The sequence below is a fragment of the Eleutherodactylus coqui genome, chromosome 10 (genome assembly GCF_035609145.1).
Source record: "Eleutherodactylus coqui strain aEleCoq1 chromosome 10, aEleCoq1.hap1, whole genome shotgun sequence".
NCBI lineage: Eukaryota > Metazoa > Chordata > Amphibia > Anura > Eleutherodactylidae > Eleutherodactylus > Eleutherodactylus coqui.
In genome coordinates this window covers 7,249,799-7,270,806 of record NC_089846.1, presented here as the reverse complement: position 1 = coordinate 7,270,806, position 21,008 = coordinate 7,249,799, and the positions used below count along the sequence as shown (strand labels likewise).

General features: G+C 50.4%; 1 protein-coding gene across 1 annotated transcript; it reads right to left on the bottom strand.

The window, feature by feature from the left end:
• Positions 1-1,408: 1,408 nt before the first annotated feature.
• Positions 1,409-20,345, bottom strand: NPDC1 (neural proliferation, differentiation and control 1). The gene is made up of 7 exons (XM_066580133.1): positions 20,194-20,345; positions 17,953-18,072; positions 15,956-16,022; positions 15,010-15,091; positions 12,487-12,566; positions 12,292-12,391; positions 1,409-4,433 (listed from the first exon to the last, which is right to left on the bottom strand). The coding sequence occupies exons 1-7, from the start codon at positions 20,237-20,239 to the stop codon at positions 4,359-4,361; spliced, it is 570 nt and encodes a 189-aa protein (XP_066436230.1). The 5' UTR covers positions 20,240-20,345; the 3' UTR covers positions 1,409-4,358.
• Positions 20,346-21,008: the final 663 nt, after the last annotated feature.

Here is a 21,008-nt window from a genome sequence, read left to right as displayed (position 1 = left end):
GGCACAACCGCCGGGCCGAAGAAGTTTCCGGCCGCGAAGGAAGGAAGACCTGCATCACCCGGAGCAGGTGAGTTTAATTCAGGTGCGGGTCTCCCGTGGATCCAGACGGCTTCCATAGAAGCCTGCGGGAGCCGTCCCCGCGGGAGACCCGCGCCTGAATGGAGCATGTCCGATTTTTTTCCTGCACGCGGGACCCGCGCCTGCAGGGAAAAATGACACCCACAAGTATTTAACTACCTGCGGGTGTCTAATGCATCCATATGGGGCGCGGATCCGCGTGCGGGAAAAATGCTGTGGATTTAAAATCCGAATTTGCCCGTGGACATGAGGCCTGAGGGCCCCGTCGCGCCTCGCTCATCTGTGGTTATAAATGTTAGGGGGGGATTTCTTCAGTTAAATATATATATTTTTAAATTCACAATTTAAAGGGGTTTTCCAGGCAAGAACTGTCCTTAGGGAAGGCCATCAATAGTTAGTCGCCAGGGCCTGCTACATGGGATGCCAGGTGATCACCTGTCGGAGCAGCGGGCAAGACGGGCGTCATAGAAGACGGGAGCGAAGTGCCCTAGCTGGCTCCACGCAGGTTGAAATGAACAGGAGCTGAAGTGGTTATTACATTTCCGTGTCCGTCCCCGGAGTCGGAGGTGGAAGTGTAATAACAACTTCCGCTCCCATTGATTAATTGGGAGTAAAGCTAGCTGGGCACGTCGCTCCCGTTTCCTATGACACGTCTGGCCGGATGCAGGACAGTGGGCCAGGCGATCACCAGCAATTAACCTATGCTGAGGTTAGAGCATCAATAGTTTTTGCCTGGGAAAACATTTTTAATGAACCGCAGCACTCCCCTCTCTGGGTGGGATTTGATGGGTCTCTTCATCCTAAGCTCCCTGGTTCATGAGCAGAATGCCAGCGGAGACTGACACAGGCAGTGCTGCTCAATGTAGTTTTGTTTAAAGGTATTGCCCAGTTGTAAACTATTGACGGCCTATCCTCAGCCGTTTGCCAGGCAGGCATACTTGTGCAACTAGCTGATTCTGCAGGAAGCAGACAGCTCTGTTCCCACTGCCGTGGCCAAGCTTGGTATTGCAGGCAAAGTTCCCATTCATTTCAATGGGAACTTGGCCTGCTATACCATGCCTGGCCACTATACTAAGAATGGAGCCGTCTACTTCCTGCAGAATTCAGTTCAGTACACAGGCCCAGCTGACCAGCAGAAGACCGAAGCAATGAACCCCCACCAATCTACTATTGATGGCTTATCCTGAGGATAGGCCATCAATAGTTTACAACCAGACAAACCCTTTAATAAAGCAGATTTAAATGCCCCTCTAAGGAAGGGTTATAGTGGGCATTTGTTATCTCACTGGGCTTTTCTAATATTTCTTCTACATCAAGAAACAAAAACAAATTTACGGAGATAAATAAAATTATATTGTAAGGAAAAAGGAGCGGAACGGCATCTGCAAGAGGAAAGACACGGACAGACAGAAGATTCTGAGATTGTACAATTACCATTTGTGCAAAGAAAAAAATACAAATAATTTCACCGATCGGTGGAATCTACGAATAGTGCAATACAAATAAGAAACAGCGCCCCCTAAGGAGTGACCCTAAATGGAAATACAATAACAGAAGACCTCGTCACTGGCGCTAGATTTGGTCAGCGGCCCTCCGTATGGCAGTGGGCCATGGGCAGAGCAGACTGCTGGGTGGATTTACACAGGCGAACCTCCTGGGCGAGTTCTGCGCGTTGCGAGGAGCATTAAACCCGCCCTGATGCGGACGGCGTTGTCTTCAATGGGCTTACAGACACGGGCGATCTTTCTCCCACAGCTAAACTGCGAAAAATCCCAGCATGCTCCATTTCCCTGCAAGTCCACAGAAATCTCACCCAATATTTGCAATGGGTGAGAAAAGAGACATTGCGCCGTCTGCACACGCGAGGGCGATTTTTAAGTTTTCCTATTGAAAATACATGCGATTTTCGCACGCGTGACCCTCGCATGATCAGTGATGAAATTTTCTCACAACTTACACGGCGCTCGCATAGAAAAATCACAGTTTTACAAGCGCAATATCGGTCCGAGTTTTCACACGAGCGAGATAATGGTCCGATTTACTTGGAGCAATATGTCGCTCGTGTGATTACAGCTTTATTCAGATGGTCGTATTTATCGGATAGCACAAGGACCTGTTCTCGCCTATGAGGGTATTCGCGTGGTCCGCATGTCCTGGATGGAAATAGAACAAGCAAAATCCACTATCCGCACAAATCGGTTGTCCAATACCAATAGCCTCCAAGTGTCTCAAGGGCACCTCGCATACAGCCATCTGACTGGGGTGGACTTTTGATATATGTACATTTCAGGAGGTCGCAGACTTGGGGGTCTGACACCTCCACTGATGCCTCCACTTTTAACAGACAGCCCTATATGCATGTGGCAGCATAAACTTGGTCAGCTCAGTAGAATTGAGTCGAGAGGGGGTCCTTGACTTCTGCTACCTTCTGAGGTATCCCCAATATACACACAGCCCCTTTAAGGTGGCCACGCATGGCAAGATATGAACAGTTTTGGACTCTCATCAACCATAAATAACGCATTCCTTGGACCTTTGGGGCTATGGTTGGAAAGGGTGACGGTACAACAGGTCATCAGAGACCCACAAGGCCGGAAATTCTGGACTCAAAGTTTGCCGCAGTCTCAACAATACAGGAAGCAATGAACTTGGAATCTGATCACTAGATAAAGAAATAGGGCTACCAATGTATGACCCGTGGAGGAAGCACCTTATATTGTGACACTGCCGTCACTGACACATTTAGGATGCGTATTTGTAGGGTAGCATTAGGGTCATGGAGCATGGAAATCATCCAAAAACTGATAACGCAATGCGGTCTTTGGAAAAGAGCAGAGAGGGTAAATGGGGAGTCCTCCAACTGGGACCAACTAGAACAAACAGTAGGAAGACCCTGTGCCTCCATATAGGACCAGCGGACAATGGCTATAATGTTACGGTAATCTAGTGGCTCAGTTACTACTGCAGCGTCCGCAGGGTCACCTTCCGACCTGATCACAGCATGTGCTGATATCTCAGTATTCATATCCCTTGTAGCCTGATGCTCCACAAGACATTGTAGGTTTGTTCTTCACCCTTAAAGATGCTACCTATACGTTTATAGGGTTAAAAGGGATGTCTGGTTGTAAACTAATGATGGCCTATACTCAGGATAGATCATCAACAGTAGATTGGTGGGGGTTCATCACCAAGAACTGCCACCTATCAACTGCTGTCTGGACCGGTGGGCTTGTGTACTGAACTGATTTTTGCAGGAAGCAGACAGCTCCCTTCCAATTGCAGTGACCATGTTTGCTATTAAAGGTGAAGTTCCCACTGAAGTTAATGAGAACTTGGCCTGCAATACCAAGTCTGGCCACTACAGTGTGAATGGAGCTGTCTACTTCCTGTAAAAATCAGCTCAGTGCATGAAAGCACTGACACTGTGAACAGCTGTTTGGTGGGGGTCCTATGCAACAAACCCTTTCTATCATACTAATCATGACCTATCCTGAGAATAGGCCATCATTAGTTCACAATCAGGCAACCCCTTTAACCACCCATCATCATAGTACAAGTCCCATACAATATGTATACAGCTATAGTGAGGTCAGAGAAAACATTTTTGCATTGCTATATTCTGGCATAGCTGCATAGGGCGATCCGATGGTCTATGTTCAGTCAAAAGGGGAGCTACCCTTTTAAAGGAGCGTAAGACATGCAGGCCTAGAATTATCTTACCTTCCTGCTACCAAAAAATGGTTTTCCCCCTAATAATGGCCCTACTGGTGGAGAAAACAGACATAAACCACGGAGGAAGTATGGCTTTAAATGCCGGGGCTAACAGATACATTGTATACCTATGGGGTTACAGAACGAGATCAGGTTTATAAAAGTGCAAATGTCATTTCAGGAAGTAACAATCATCTTCAGATCCGGACGGATGATACGAATGACTGCGGAGCTCAGCCGGCGCCGCGGCTCCCGGGACGGACGGCTCTCAGTCTGAGGGGTCGGGCTTGTTCTCCCTCGCTGCCGTGACAAACCCACATGCTCAGCGGAGGAGATTGAAATGACAATTGCAAGAAGAAACCAATCAGGCGTAGCGGGATCCGGATGACGCCCACTAACAGTCTCGTCGTCACCGTGGCTGAAAATGGTCTTTTTGCAAAGTTAGAAAGCAAAATAAAACGGCTGATCAGGAAAAAAATCTAAACTTTTCTGGTTTCTGTTTTCATGTCTTGAGGTTTTTGTCCCGGATCTGGGTTTTGGTTTGGATATGAGTTTGCAGGCGAAGGCGGCTAATGAGGACCGTTGGTCGGGTGCTGGAGGGACGAGTCGTCAAACAGGGGATTCTTTACCTCCATTTCTCCTGTCTGAAAAAAAACAAGAAAAGCCAAGTATAAAGTATAAGTCACAAAACATACAGGCGCCATATACTGCCCAACCCCCGCAGGACCACCCAAGCATCGCAGCATAGCCGCAGGTCACTGACGCTTCAGGGGTGTCAGTCTGCGGCCGGCACACCAGCGCAGGCTCACAATGACAACCGCTTCTGCTCATTGACATCCGATGTTAATTTCTTGAGCCGTGTATATATTCTATATGAAGCTCCACCCAGAATGCACCATTCTTTCATCGTTTTGCTCATGCAGTCAGTTCAGTTTGGATCAGGACATTCTTACACCTCTTTCCATATGGTATACAAGGCAATATAAAGGTCATAGCAGGGATATGGTCTGGTTTAGGACCTCCTGTGGCTCTGTGGACTTCTTCATGCCCCAGGACCTGGATGAGGCTAAACCGCCTTCACCTCTACTGCTGCGCCATTGGAACCATCCCTTTAGAACACTGTTGTTCTCTTTGGTCCAAGTCTGGACCCCATTGCCTCCTTTGCACCACATATGGCCATCACCCCTTTACAGCACTGTTATATAAGCTTCTCATGGCGTTTCTTTCCACATCAGATGGCCAAGTTGTCAAAAAAGCACAACATAGGGATTATGGGAGATTTTACCGATCCAGACATTTGTTGGGAATCTCTCAGGTAAAAGTAATGGATCCAACAAATTCTTATCCGCTCTTGCTGACAACTTTATCTTCCCAAAGGTAGAAGAGAAAACAAGGGGATCTGCTATCTGGGACCTAATTCTTACCAACAGGGAGGGAATGGTTGAGGAAGTAAGGGTGGCTGGGACCTTAGGGGGCAGTGATCAGGATATCCTTGGATGTTGGATAACAAGGGGAGGAAGACCTGAGAAGACTCAGACCTCAAGGTTGGATTTCAGAAAGGCAGATTTTACTGAACTCCGAAAGAGGAAGAATCCAATGGCCGGATGTTCTTAAGGACAGAAATGTCCAAGAAGGTTGGGAAATATTGTGAGATGAGATTCTCAAAGCACAATCGTTATCAATCCCTAAAAGGAGGAAGAATGGGAAGCATTTAAAGAGACCCGGATGGATGAACACAGAACTTGTACACATGTTAGAGGAAGAAAAATATGTTTATTAAATGGAAAGAGGAGGAATATCTAAAGAAGAATATAATGGGGTCTGCAGAAACTGTAGGGCAAGTGTCAGAAAAGCCAAAGCTGATAATGAATTGAGGCTTGTAAGAGAGGCCAAAAGCAATAAAAAAGGATTTGGGGGGTCAAAAGCAAAAGAAAAGTCAAAGATGCTATTGGATGTTTACAGGATGAAAATGGTGAATTGGTTAAGAATGATGCTAAGAAGGCCGAACTTTTAAATTCCTAATTTGTATCTGTTTTCTCTCAAAAAGTAGATGTAACATCAGCTGATCTTCCCTGTGCTACTGGGGGAATAAAAGAATGCAGGCTATCTGTAAGCAGGGAGATGGTGAGGGGACACCGGCGCTCAGGAAAGATGTTGCAGCGCTTGAGGGGGTACAAAGAAGGGCAACTAAATTAATAAACGAAATGGGAGGACTGGAATACCCAGAGAGGCATCAAAACTGGGATTATTCACTGTGGAAAAAGACAGTTATTTGATTGTGCCTTAACCGTGTCACAATAGGGGACAATACAAGGATCTCTGCCATGATCTGTTTATTCCCAGAACTGCGACGGTAACGAGAGGGCATCCGCTACGACTAGAGGAATGAAGGTTTCATCACCAACACAGAAGAGAGTTCATTACTGTAAGAGCAGTGAGACTGTGGAACTCTCTGCCTGAGGACGTGGTGATGGCAGGATCCATAGAGGAGTTTAAGAGGGACTAGATGTCTTTCTAGAGCGCTACGATATTACAGGACATAGACATTAAGTGACCAGCGGGTTGTTGATCCGGGTAATGTAAGCATTTGGGTAGGAACTTTCAAACGTTGATCCAGGGATTATTCTGGCTGCCGTTATGGAGTCAGGAAGGATTTTTTCCCCCAAGGGAGCTAAATGGCTTCTGCTTCATTGTTTTTTTTTGCCTTCCTCTGGATCAACAAGGGGGGTGGGGGGTGGAAACAGGCTGAACTAGATGGACATTGTCTCCCTTTAGCCTACCATACTATGTTACTTAACTAACTTATATGAATCCAAGTCTTCAGGTCCAGATGAATTACATCCTAGGATATGAAGGAAGCAGCGGAGGTAATTGCTGAACCACTCGCCATAATCTTTGAAAATTCCTGGAGAACAGGAGAAATCCCAGAAGATTGAAAAAGGGCAAATGTTGTCCCCATCTTAAAAAGGGGGAAGAAGGTGGATCAAGGAAACTACAGGCCTGTGAGCCTGACTTCTATACTGGGGAAGATCTCTAAACAAGATTTTAAAACAGCATGTATGCAAGTACTTGGATCAGAATAGAGTAATTACCCAAAGCCAGCATCGCTTTGATTAACACTAGGGAAGAGAGAGAGAGTATTCAAAAAGGTTTGTAAAAGCTTGAACAGTGGGCGGCGACTAACATAATGGTATTTAACAAGGAGAAATGCAAAGTCCTACATCTGGGCAAGAAAAATGAAGAAAGCCCATACAGAATGGGAGGAATTGGGCTAAGCAGCAGCACATGTGAAAAAGACTTGGGTATACTAATAGATCATAGACTGAACATGGGTCAACAATGTGATGCAGCAGCCAAAAAGGCAAACACAATTCTGAGATGTATTAAGAGAAGCATAGAGTCTAGATCAATGTAGAATCTAGAAAATATACGAGTAAGCTGTACTTGTTACACAAAATTTTGACCACATAGCACACATTTCTATTAGAGAGGTGTTTCTGCCCTTAGCAATCAACGTTAATTATCCACCCTAGTCATTTCTTGAAAAAAACCCCTTTTTGACATCGAGGGTGATCAATGAGTGGAACAGGTTACCACGGAAGGTGGTGAACTCTCCTTCAAATGGAAGTCTTTGGAGGCTGGACAGACATCTGTCTGGGATGATTTAGTGATCCTGCATTGAGCAGGGGATCGGACCAGATGACCCTGGAGGTCCCTTCCAACTCTACCATTCTAAGATTCCTAAAGCTCCCTCTGCCCCTGTTGCTATATGGTTTCTATTGCAATTCCTATTGGTTTTTGCCTCGGTGGCACCCTCTTCTCACGACATGTGGGCTGGGGGTTCCTGTCCCCATTGTAACCTCTTTAACGTCAATGGCTACTGTGCTTAAACCTTTAGCAGCTTGATTCTGCTGGGGTCAATGCAGACCAAGTATATGTTAAACAGCGGGGTAAGAACAGGAACTGTCAGCTAATCCTGAAGACAAAGCAGTAAAGAGTCTTTGACAGGCTTCATATCTGAGCTCTATACCTCATAAGGGGCACACTGAAAGCTTTCACTAGAAGCCCCCCCGTGGAGCCTTTGTGTCGGTAACACTTTACCTTGTAACAAGCCTAATCAATGATGGCATTGTCCTCTGAAGGATCTATCATACTGAGACAGCTTGCAAACAAGCAGCGGGGATGGCAGAGCGTTTATCCCGTAATGTTATATTATGAGTGCCGGCTAATATCGCACGCTATGCCCACTGGCAAGTTGTATAATTATACAGTGACTGTACGGGGATGCCACACGAATAATAGACATTGGGGGGATTCCTACACCACAAAGTGCGATCTGGCCAAAACAGGTTTTGCATATGCTACACATTACCATTGGCTTGGGGCAACGGGAGAGGCTTCAAGTGCAAAGGATGCAATATGTTCAATATTCTATACACTAGGTTGACAAAAGTATAAGAACGGACATAGAAGGTGATTAAATTCAATGTTAATACCGTTTTGGGCAGCCACTGGCCTCAATGATGGAAGTAACCCTCCTAGTCCACTTTCCACCAACTTCCCACTGATGTGTGGAGGGGGTTTTGCCTTCATTCCTCGCTGAGAGTTTCAGATGAGGGGGGGGGGGGGGGGGGGGGGGGGGGGGGGTTTGAACGAATTTGGTATTGTAGTTTGCCTCACTGATACTCAATGGAATTGAGACCTGGATTCAATGGGCGGCCATTGAAGTCTGCGGACGTTCTGCTCCCCACACTAGTGTTATATGATATGGTGCTCCGGCATGTTGGTAGAGACACAAAGCTGTACCAAAGTATTGCCACAGTGTAGCTATGTCACACTGGCGTTAAGGGTGGACTTCACCATAACCAACAGCCCTAACACCTCCCCATACATAGCAGAACCTCCTCTAAACCTCACTGTTGGGATGATGCCGTCACATAGAAACCGCTCTCCATACAACCGCCAAACCCAGGTGCCGCCATCCGATCGGAAGATGGTGTCCTGTGATTCATCTGCCCACAACACCTGCTTCCACTCACTTACAGTCCGTCGCTACAAGCCCCATCGCAGGCGCCGCTGTGCATTCACTACTGTGATGTTGTGTGCAGCCGCTCGTCCATGGTAACCCTTCACATGCCGGCCCTACGGATGGTTCTGGTACAATTGGATGTTCCAATGTCCTGTGAGACCCCTGAGCGAGGGCAGACAATGTGTGAGATGTCTTCATAGCTGGTACAAGGCTTCGCTGTCCACCAGACCCCGTCGTCCGCTCTCCACCTGGTGACATCCCACCACCAGACCCCATCGTCCGCTCTCCACCTGGTGACATCCCACCACCAGACCCCATCGTCCGCTCTCCACCTGGTGACATCCCACCACCAGACCCCATCGTCCGCTCTCCACCTGGTGACCTCTCCCCCACCAGACCCCGTCGTCAGCTCTCCACCTGGTGACATCCCACCGCCAGACCCCGTCATCAGTGCTCCACCTGGTGACATCCCACCGCCAGACCCCGTCGTCCGCTCTCCACCTGGTGACATCCCACCGCCAGACCCCATCATCAGTTCTCCACCTGGTGAAATACCCCCACCAGACCCCGTTGTCAGCTCTACACCTGGTGACATCCCCCACCAGACCCCGTTGTCAGCTATACACCTGGTGACATCCCACCACCAGACCCCATTGTCAGCTATACACCTGGTGACATCCCCCCACCAGACCCCGTTGTCAGCTCTACACCTGGTGACATCCCCCCACCAGACCCCGTCGTCAGCTCTACACCTGGTGACATCCCCCCACCAGACCCCGTCGTCAGCGCTACACCTGGTGACATCCCCCCACCAGACCCCGTCGTCAGCGCTACACCTGGTGACATCCCCCCACCAGACCCCGTTGTCAGCTCTACACCTGGTGACATCCCCCCACCAGACCCCATCGTCAGCGCTACACCTGGTGACATCCCACCACCAGGCCCCGTTGTCAGCTCTACACCTGGTGACATCCCCCCACCAGACCCTATCGTCAGCTCTACACCTGGTGACATCCCCCCACCAGACCCCGTTGTCAGCTCTACACCTGGTGACATCCCCCCACCAGACCCCGTTGTCAGCTCTACACCTGGTGGCATCCCACCGCCAGACCCCGTTGTCAGCTCTACACCTGGTGGCATCCCACCGCCAGTCCCCGTTGTCAGCTCTACACCTGGTGACATCCCCACTGTCAGGCCCCGTTGTCAGCTCTACACCTGGTGACATCCCCACTGTCAGGCCCCGTTGTCAGCTCTACACCTGGTGACATCCCCCCTGTCAGGCCCCGTTGTCAGCTCTACACCTGGTGACATGCCCCCACCAGACCCCGTTGTCAGCTCTACACCTGGTGACATTCCCCCACCAGACCCTGTTGTCAGCTCTACACCTGGTGACATCCCCCCACCAGACCCCGTTGTCAGCTCTACACCTGGTGACATCCCCACTGTCAGGCCCCGTTGTCAGCTCTACACCTGGTGACATCCCCACTGTCAGGCCCCGTTGTCAGCTCTACACCTGGTGACATCCCCCCACCAGACCCCGTTGTCAGCTCTACACCTGGTGACATCCCCACTGTCAGGCCCCGTTGTCAGCTCTACACCTGGTGACATCCCCCCACCAGACCCCGTTGTCAGCTCTACACCTGGTGACATCTGATGGTTTCTGTACTGGGATCTCCTGTGATCCTCTCCTTTATACTCGATGCTACACATCACCGGACCGCACAGGATTGGTGGGGGGCCAATACTTTTGTCAACATAGTATATGTGTCTAAGACAAAAAGCTCTTTAGAGGGGAATCAGAAGGCCACCAGATTTTCTGGTGAAGGGATTATATACATCCTGGCAGCGATGACCTGCTCGCTGTGTGCGGGAGGGAATGTGCTTCCACCATCCCCTGTATGAGGCCGGTCTGACCGTGCTGCGAGAACCTGTGTTGTAAAATAGGATTACAAGTCCTATTAATAAGCCTCCCCTGCTGGGTCCCTGTTTGACACCCCTACATCCTTAAGCTATAGCCTGCATTTTGCTGGATGCTTTAAGGCAGTGTTCCCCAACTCCAGTCCTCAGGGACCGCCAACAGGTCGTGTTTTCAGGATTGCACAGGTGATAGAATTATTGTCCACGCCTCAGACATTGCCACAGGTGTTCTTAGTATAGGATATTCTGAAAACATGACCTGTTGGTGGTCCCCGAGGACTGGAGTTGGGGACCCCTGCTTTAAGGGCCTGGATATTAAAAATTCCCCTGCTGCCCCGTTCTTAAGGGGATTTTACATTGCCCGAATTGGGCAAGAACGTTCTTTTGCATGATCGTAGCACACATTGCAGTGTGAAAGGGAAATGTGCTGCCGACAAAGGTGATAGTGTATGGGGGATGCACGGTCGTACATGTGATTATTAGTCTCTCATACATGTATGCAAGTATTGGCTAGCGTTAAAGGGGTTTCCAGAGATAGGTCATCAGTAGTTGATCAGCCAGGGTTCAGCGCTCAGGCTCCCGACCGATCAGCTCAGCGCCGCAAATACACAGAGGTCTGAGTGGAAGTCTCTGCACCGACCTCCGTGGAGTGGACAGAGCTTGTAACTGCAGGCACAGGACTCATTGAAATCAATGAGAGCTCTACCAGCAGTTACAAGCGTGGGACGCTATACGAGGGTCGGCGCAGAGGCTTCCACTCAACCTCTGTGTATTTGGAGCATAAGTCTCCGCACTGACCTCCCATGTAGTGGCTGCGCCTGCAGTTACAAGTGCAGGCCATTACACAGAGGTCAGCACCTCTGTGTATTTGCGGCGTTGACAGCATGCGTCCGCTCAGCTGATCGGTCGGGGTCCCGAGCGACGGATCCCAGATGATCAACTATTGATGACCTATCCTGTTGATAGGTCATCAATAGTATTTCACTGGAAATCCCCTTTAAGAAAAGGTAGCTGAGCGCTGATCTAATTGATCTGTGGTCAGTATCGGGAATTCCTCCATGAAAGCTGAGTGATGATCAGTCCGGCTGAATGAATTACAAAGGCCATCAAGCAGCTTTTCTAGATTCCCGAATAGCAAACCAAACCAGGAACACTGCAGAGCGAGACAGAATTGCCACTCAGGATTCTGAGAAAGCTGAATCACCCCCTTTGTTAGATGCAGAATGGCAGCCATATCATACCAGTTATGGGGGTTCACTTTATGCTTTTTACGGCCATAAGGGCGAACGCTCACAGCGGAAAGATTACGGGATTTTGGCTGCAAAATTGGGGGCAATCACATTTTCACTGGATTTCATTCACTGCAATCTAAATCCACAATGGAGTCATATGAGGATTCTGGTGCGTAAACGTTCCGCTATGTAAGATCTCATATTCCTGGGTAGGCGGTACGGCGGCGCCATTTAATACCGATAAAGGAGGTTTACAACAATCGGAACAATTTCCCTTGAGGAAGATGATCCCAACAGCTGCAGAGGAGCAGCGATGGCACCTACCGGGGCTAATCCTGGACACTCATACACTGTGAAGTCTCCATCCTCGTTCTCCTCGTCTGATGTGACGGCAGAATCCGGGTGCTTCAACTCATCTTTGTTTCTTCAAATCAAAAAAATATAAATGAGATGTTAATCTAAAGGTCACCTGACCACAGGCCACGCCCACTGCGCCCCCAGTATCACAGCAGCACTCACTTCTCCATGGAGATCATCTGCTGCTTCTGGTGCTGGTAATGGTACATTTGAGCATTTTGGGCTAATTTCTTATCACCGGGCTAAAAACAAGAATGAAGGGGGAGGAGTCAGAAAATGGCAAAACTGATGATTTATTACACATTAATTAAAAATTCCCACCGCCGCAAAGTAATTGGTCAATTATCACATCTAGATGACCTGCTTCCCCCTTGAGAAATGGGTGGTGACTCCTGTCACGTCTGTGCACATCCCAACGATTCCTGAACAGCAAATCTAGTGGGGCAGCCACCCCGGACGCGTCACCGCTAGTGGGGCAGCCATCCCGGACGCGTCACCGCTAGTGGGGCAGCCATCCCGGACGCGTCGCCGCTAGTGGGACAACCATCCCGGACGCGTCGCCGCTAGTGGGACAACCATCCCGGACGCGTCGCCGCTAGTGGGACAACCATCCCGGACGCGTCGCCGCTAGTGGGGCAACCATCCCGGACGCGTCGCCGCTAGTGGGGCAACCATCCCAGACGCGTCGCCGCTAGTGGGGCAACCATCCCAGACGCGTCGCCGCTAGTGGGGCAACCATCCCAGACGCGTCGCCGCTAGTGGGGCAACCATCCCAGACGCGTCGCCGCTAGTGGGGCAACCATCCCAGACGCGTCGCCGCTAGTGGGGCAACCATCCCAGACGCGTCGCCGCTAGTGGGGCAACCATCCCAGACGCGTCGCCGCTAGTGGGGCAACCATCCCAGACGCGTCGCCGCTAGTGGGGCAACCATCCCAGACGCGTCGCCGCTAGTGGGGCAACCATCCCAGACGCGTCGCCGCTAGTGGGGCAACCATCCCAGACGCGTCGCCGCTAGTGGGGCAACCATCCCAGACGCGTCGCCGCTAGTGGGGCAACCATCCCAGACGCGTCGCCGCTAGTGGGGCAACCATCCCAGACGCGTCGCCGCTAGTGGGGCAACCATCCCAGACGCGTCGCCGCTAGTGGGGCAACCATCCCAGACGCGTCGCCGCTAGTGGGGCAACCATCCCAGACGCGTCGCCGCTAGTGGGGCAACCATCCCAGACGCGTCGCCGCTAGTGGGGCAACCATCCCAGACGCGTCGCCGCTAGTGGGGCAACCATCCCAGACGCGTCGCCGCTAGTGGGGCAACCATCCCAGACGCGTCGCCGCTAGTGGGGCAACCATCCCAGACGCGTCGCCGCTAGTGGGGCAACCATCCCAGACGCGTCGCCGCTAGTGGGGCAACCATCCCAGACGCGTCGCCGCTAGTGGGGCAACCATCCCAGACGCGTCGCCGCTAGTGGGGCAACCATCCCAGACGCGTCGCCGCTAGTGGGGCAACCATCCCAGACGCGTCGCCGCTAGTGGGGCAACCATCCCAGACGCGTCGCCGCTAGTGGGGCAACCATCCCAGACGCGTCGCCGCTAGTGGGGCAACCATCCCAGACGCGTCGCCGCTAGTGGGGCAACCATCCCAGACGCGTCGCCGCTAGTGGGGCAACCATCCCAGACGCGTCGCCGCTAGTGGGGCAACCATCCCAGACGCGTCGCCGCTAGTGGGGCAACCATCCCAGACGCGTCGCCGCTAGTGGGGCAACCATCCCAGACGCGTCGCCGCTAGTGGGGCAACCATCCCAGACGCGTCGCCGCTAGTGGGGCAACCATCCCAGACGCGTCGCCGCTAGTGGGGCAACCATCCCAGACGCGTCGCCGCTAGTGGGGCAACCATCCCAGACACGTCGCCGCTAGTGGGGCAACCATCCCAGACGCGTCGCCGCTAGTGGGGCAACCATCCCAGACGCGTCGCCGCTAGTGGGGCAACCATCCCAGACGCGTCGCCGCTAGTGGGGCAACCATCCCAGACGCGTCGCCGCTAGTGGGGCAACCAACCCAGACGCGTCGCCGCTAGTGGGGCAACCATCCCGGACGCGTCGCCGCTAGTGGGACAACCATCCCAGACGCGTCGCCGCTAGTGGGGCAACCATCCCAGACGCGTCGCCGCTAGTGGGGCAACCATCCCAGACGCGTCGCCGCTAGTGGGGCAACCATCCCGGACGCGTCACCGCTAGTGGGACAACCATCCCGGACGCGTCACCGCTAGTGGGGCAGCCATCCCGGACGCGTCACCGCTAGTGGGACAGCCACCCCGGACGCGTCACCGCTAGTGCGACAGATCTGCCACTCAGGAATATTGGAGCACTAAGCTTTGTGTGAAAGCTGATATGGTGACCACTATTCTCACCTGGGTCTTTAGCTACACCGTATCCTGCTGTATAGGCACATATATATTACATATACTATCCCATTATCATCCTAAAGGACACTCTGGCCTCCGCTGGGTGAATGGGGTTCTATCGGTATGCTTAGCTTTCCTGGGCACATACACCCAGCGATGGGCCATAGTATGATGTGAAGCGGCCGCACGTGGCATTGTCACCACATAATGACAGCACAGCTCGGTGTACAACAGATCTGCACATTCATTACAGTATCACAGGAACAAAAAAAAAAAGCGCAACCTACCGATGTCTTCTCATATGGCGGAGGCGGCTGCTTATATGCGGGGTAATCCGTCCGTTCTGCCAGCTTGATCTCCTTACGCATCCTATGAAGGAAATTAATTAGAAAAAAATAAATATTCGATCTCCATTCCAGTTTAGATCGGGGGAACATCTGCATTTCGCCCTAGGACGTTTAACTCAGAAAATGGCGCCGGGGACGATCAGGGTGACCAAACTGGTAGTCTGCGGTTCATAGATCAGGTGGATAATACAATTAAAATGTATTCAGGAAATGCATATAAAGGCCCATTTAGACCCAACGATTCTCGCTTAAAGCCGTCTTTTGAGTGAGAATCGTTGGGTCTAAGCGTACGGACATTGTGCAGTTTTCGTTACTGATTCGCTCATTGTTGTCTTTTAAGCAAGCTCAATGACAACGATGAGCCTTATCAGTGCCGCCCGCCGAGTTCTCAGCGGCATACCACTGACACTATTGTTTCAGCTGGTATCCTGTTCAGAGAACACAGCAGGAGTATGCAAAATACAAGCAGTCCAGCTGTCTTCTGTATACCCCGCTCAGAGCGCTCAGCTGTATACCAGCTGTGCGCTCCGTGAACACAACAGAAGTATGCAGAAGACAGCACTCCAGGTGTCTTCTGTATACGCCGCTCGGAGCGCTCAGCTGTATACCAGCTGAGCGCTCTGTGAACACGGCAGGAGTATGCAGAAGACAGTGGTCCAGCTGTGTTGTGCATACCCCACTCGGAGCGCTCAGCTGTATTTTACACTGATGATTATCGGTCAGATTCCCGCGAACCAGCCCTTTTACACTGAACGATTATAATCAGCGATTACGTGTAAAAGGGCCCTTTGGCAAAAGGACTTGATAGAACAATTGCTGGAATAATTGTCAAAGGAGGTCGGGCGATGGCAGACATCAGGTTTACAGGGTGACGAGTATATATTACCTGCACCAGCACGCGCTGGCAACAATCAAAGCCAAAAGTCCGGCCACCGCGCAGCCCACCACCACACCTGCAAGGACAGAGAGTAAAGGGTTAATTGACATAACTAACAACATAACTAATTCATTCCTTTCTGAAGGTTAATGCCCAGATTGCCGGTTGCAATAATTTAATGGCAGCCATATTGCATATCGGACCGCTTACGAGGGGTGCAAATTGACCCAGCATTAAGTAACATTTTGGGGAGCCTTTTATTACAGTTCCAGGTGAAGCCGAGCGGAGGGGTACTGCGGCCCCGTAGTGACCGGCCAGCGGGCCCTCCGCTGGGGTATTGTATTCTGCTCAGGGGACCATCCAGGCTCTTCCCGGACTTAATTGCCCTATTGTCTCGCTCAGCACCAGCTCATCCTTTCCTGGGGGTCTGCGCCTTTGACTGAAACTTGAACAAAACAGGCGAGGTTATGCAGAGGGGACAATGGCCTTTTGAAGACGGATTAACAAGCTTTTAAAATGATCTATGAAAAGCGGAGAAAGGCTCACTTTACACTAAACACTTCCCCGGTCCTCATCAAGCAAGTTCAACGCGTGTCGGGGGAAGGTGGGGGTCTCCGAAACTAAACCAGTGAGACGCCTCAGTGAGGGAGTGTGCGTGTAATATATATATATACACACACACATATATTCTAGGAATACAGCCACCTCCCTAGTAAATATAAAGCTTCGGGTCGTCCTCTTTTGTCCACTTGTTGGGCTCATTTACAAGGGCGTGAATACGCTCCGTATTACACGCATATTTTTTACGTAAAGCGGGAGTGAATAAAACCCACTGCATTCAAAGGGTTAATTTACAATGTTCGGTTGTGTGAAAAAAACGCAGCATATCCTATGTTGGTTTGTGTTACGGGCTGAAGACACCCATTGAAGTCAAAGCATTTGCGCACATACGTTGTGAATGCATATGATACATGCATTTACTGTGTATTTGCGCATATAATCAATGGGCCTTGTGTTTTTAATACTCGGCGTTTACGTGCGCAAAACAAAGCACCGCGCAACCAGGACCATTTATACCCTTACACATTCTTTCAGCTGTTCTGTGCTGCTTCTAGGAAAACCAATATGGCAGCATGCGGGGCCCCCAAAGACGCCGTCTCCCAGTTTTTTTGGAGTCAAATCTATGGCTCAGCAGAAATGGCTATATTACATATATCTGCAGAATGAAATGTATCTGCCATTCATGAGCCTGGAAAAGCTGGGTCAGCCGCCACACATGGAGTCGGGCAGAAACCACGCAATGTGGCGCAACTGTACTAAATGAAATCAGGAGTCCATAGAGTAAAACATTTAACCCCCTTTATCTGCCCCAGGGTTGATGCGTTGCGAGTCCCACAGCCTCTTCTTCAGAGGAGCGGAGGTGTACAACGACGGCAAGGGATCGAGGTCACAACATGAATTCCCTTCGGGGAGCATCTGTGTCACCTCCAGCCTCTGAAGAAGCAGCAGTGGAATGAAGCGGATAAAGGGGATTGTAGCACCCATCCATAGGATACTGATGAAAGCCTGATTGATGGCGGTCTCACTGCTGCGACCCCCCACAACCCCGAACACAGGGGTCCTGTGCCCCCCATCTCCTTCTCACTACGGTCTCACTGCACTCCCTATCTCACAGCGAGGAGGTTAAATTGGGCAGCAGTCCAGCATGGCAACTACTCGGAGTTCACCATATTGTCTTCTGCACCATACGTTTCTCATACAAACTCTGGCAGTGTGCCCGGCCCGACCACCGGTCTACAGACCCGAACTTAGAGCATCTTATATGTGTATGATGCCCCGACTTCAGGTCCAGAGGCCAACGGTGAGGCAGAGATACACTTGGGTTGTGTGGTTAGCCCCTTAGGCCAAGTTGGGTGACACCCCATGTAGTAGCGGTAAGGGCAGCCATGCGGTTTGCCACACACTCTTCCTAGAAATTCAATTAAAGCCAAACTTGTATTTAGTACCGAGCAGCACGGCGTCGTTGGGAGGATGTCTTGTTGTTCTCGGAGCCTCTGGGGGGTCCCTTCGACCCGACGGTCCTCCTTCAGCTGGTGGTTCGGGGGCTGGTGGAGATGTGGTGTTTACTGAGGGGAAGAACAATCATACGGATTACATATGGCAAGAGGAGACGTCACTAATGTGCCATCTAGTTCGGAGGTCCTGACTATAATCTACTCCATGTACAGGACTACATATTGTGCGCCAATTAAGTGCCTGGCTTAGAGCCCATTTACACAATGATTATCGCTAACGACCTTAGCGGTGACATCAGCGCTCGTGCAGTCGTTTACCTGTCGTCCCGTGTAAAAGGGCCACTTGGCTGTAGGGGCGGACAGTAATGGCGGCTTTATATGGGACTGTCCGAATAGTCGCTCAAAAGAGAGACTGCAATAGTAGTTCTGTATAAATATGGCCATGAACCGGGTGACGTGCGAGAACGTGTTCGTTAGTCGCTGGTCAATTAATTATTATCTGGTGTAAACAGGTAATTGTTATCTTTCAGAGTCTCCGACGACCCTGCAGGAGAGCGTGCACCGCAGCGACCACAAAACTGATCATCAATGTGAAAGTCATTCCTACACTGACGACTACTTGTAGGGACTACTGTCAATAATTACTCCAACAATAGCGGTCCCTGTAATCTTCCCCAGCCGTCAGCTGCAGCCGTGTTTACCCAGCGAGGAGCCTCTGTGTTTCTGCTGTCAGGCCCCATGTAACCAGAGTGGCTGCACGCAGCAACAATCAGAGGCTCAGTGACGGATTAACGACATGAACTAATCTGCATATTAGATTTACAGCCTCTGCTGATTGCACTCTGCAACTAACCCTAAAGTGCGCAGCTTCTAGACCTGTGTGAGGGCTCATCACACCAGCGGGAGCGGCTGATCTCAATCACATCTAATGTAAATGTTATTGGAGTTTATACGTTATTATACTCCAGAGCTGCACTCACTATTCTGCTGGTGGAGTCACTGTGTACATACATTACTTATCCTGTACTGATCCTGAGTTACATCCTGTATTATACTCCAGAGCTGCACTCACTATTCTGCTGGTGGAGTCACTGTGTACATACATTACTTATCCTGTACTGATCCTGAGTTACATCCTGTATTATACTCCAGAGCTGCACTCACTATTCTGCTGGTGGAGTCACTGTGTACATACATTACTTATCCTGTACTGCTCCTGAGTTACATCCTGTATTATACTCCAGAGCTGCACTCACTATTCTGCTGGTGGAGTCACTGTGTACATACATTACTTATCCTGTACTGCTCCTGAGTTACATCCTGTATTATACTCCAGAGCTGCACTCACTATTCTGCTGGTGGAGTCACTGTGTACATACATTACTTATCCTGTACTGATCCTGAGTTACATCCTGTATTATACTCCAGAGCTGCACTCACTATTCTGCTGGTGGAGTCACTGTGTACATACATTGCCTATCCTGTATTATACCCCAGAGCTGCACTCACTATTCTGCTGGTGGAGTCACTGTATACATACATTACTTATCCTGTGCTGAACCTGAGTTACATCCTGTATTATACTCCAGAGCTGCAATCACTATTCTGCTGGAGGAGTCACTGTATACATACATTACTTATCCTGTACTGATCCTGAGTTACATCCTGCATTATACTGCAGAGCTGCACTCACTATTCTGCTGGTGGAGTCACTGTGTACATACATTACTTATCCTGTGCTGAACCTGAGTTACATCCTGTATTACACTCCAGAGCTGCAATCACTATTCTGCTGGAGGAGTCACTGTATACATACATTACTTATCTTGTACTGATCCTGAGTTACATCCTGCATTATACTGCAGAGCTGCACTCACTATTCTGCTGGTGGAGTCACTGTGTACATACATTACTTATCCTGTTTTATATCAGTAAGCAGCAGCTTACAGTAGTGCTGGATGCTATAAGCGGGGCAGCTGATATCACATATATGATGTACATGTCTCTGGAGGTTATATCGGCGCTGCAGATATGTGATATCACGCAGTGATCATGTGGGGTCCGGAGGTTTCTGCACAGGACTGTCAGCCTGGATACAACTGTACAAACCCCAATGCCCACATGCAGCAAGCAGGCGATGCACAAGGTTACAGGAGGATTCTAAATGGTTACATTAGTGTCAGCTTTGGCGCGGTCCCAGCAGGCTTGTTACAACGACTCCAGGTCACTCACCTTTTTGTGCGAGCGCACTGAGCTGTGAGTTCTGCTTCTCCAGCATGGAGCCCAACAAGTCGATGGCGGCTTCTGGGGGGATCACCACTGCAAGACGGAAAAACTACATGAAAACAATGCAAATGATAAATCAGGCATCAAACCTTTATAAACCATGCATGGACCCCGCCGCGACCGAGGAGGGAGGGATCGCAACGATGTTGGGGCCCTCGGACACATTAGACCGAACCTGCTGATAACGGCGGGGCCGCACAACTCTCTAATGTGGGTAAGGGGACAGATGACATGGGGGGGGATTGAACTTCAATGCCTTTTTGTTCCCCAAGAGACATGTTTTCTGTTGGATGCGCCGGTCTTGTTCGCACCGCACAGCAGACACCTTACTGGACTTAGATGGAGCTGGTGAGGAATAGCATACCTCATGGCCCCGTGGTATCAATAGCTACTAGCGCTAACGGCTTACAATGCCCGTCACGGGTCATTAGGCACACACTTGACCCGCTGCCCTTCCTGCTGAGCCGACAGGCAATCACTGCCACTCAAGAGCCGCTCTACGGAAGAGCAGTGAAAGGGTTAACAGTCATCCCTGTCATAGGAGAACGGGGGAAGGGATGGACTCGGGGATTACCTGGCGGGTGCTTGCCAGAATATATTACTTAGAGATGTGTGGCTACAAGATGGGGCAGCAACCCCCAATATTAACCCCTTACACGTTACACTTTGGTTCCCCTCCCCCACACTCATGCTTTACCATCGCTGTCAGAGGGCTTGTTGTTCTTTGAGGGACGAGTTGTATTTGGTGATGGTCCTGTCTA

What these genes read in the sequence shown, in the direction of transcription:
- NPDC1 (XM_066580133.1), bottom strand. Translation starts at nt 20,239, where the DNA reads ATGCTGGAGAAGCAGAACTCACAGCTCAGTGCGCTCGCACAAAAAG. An exon ending in CAGTGCGCTCGCACAAAAAG is followed by an intron (nt 18,073 to 20,193) that starts GTGAGTGACCTG and finishes TCTTCCCCTCAG; the next exon opens with TAAACACCACATCTCCACCA. An exon ending in CAACGACGCCGTGCTGCTCG is followed by an intron (nt 16,023 to 17,952) that starts GTACTAAATACA and finishes CTGTCCTTGCAG; the next exon opens with GTGTGGTGGTGGGCTGCGCG.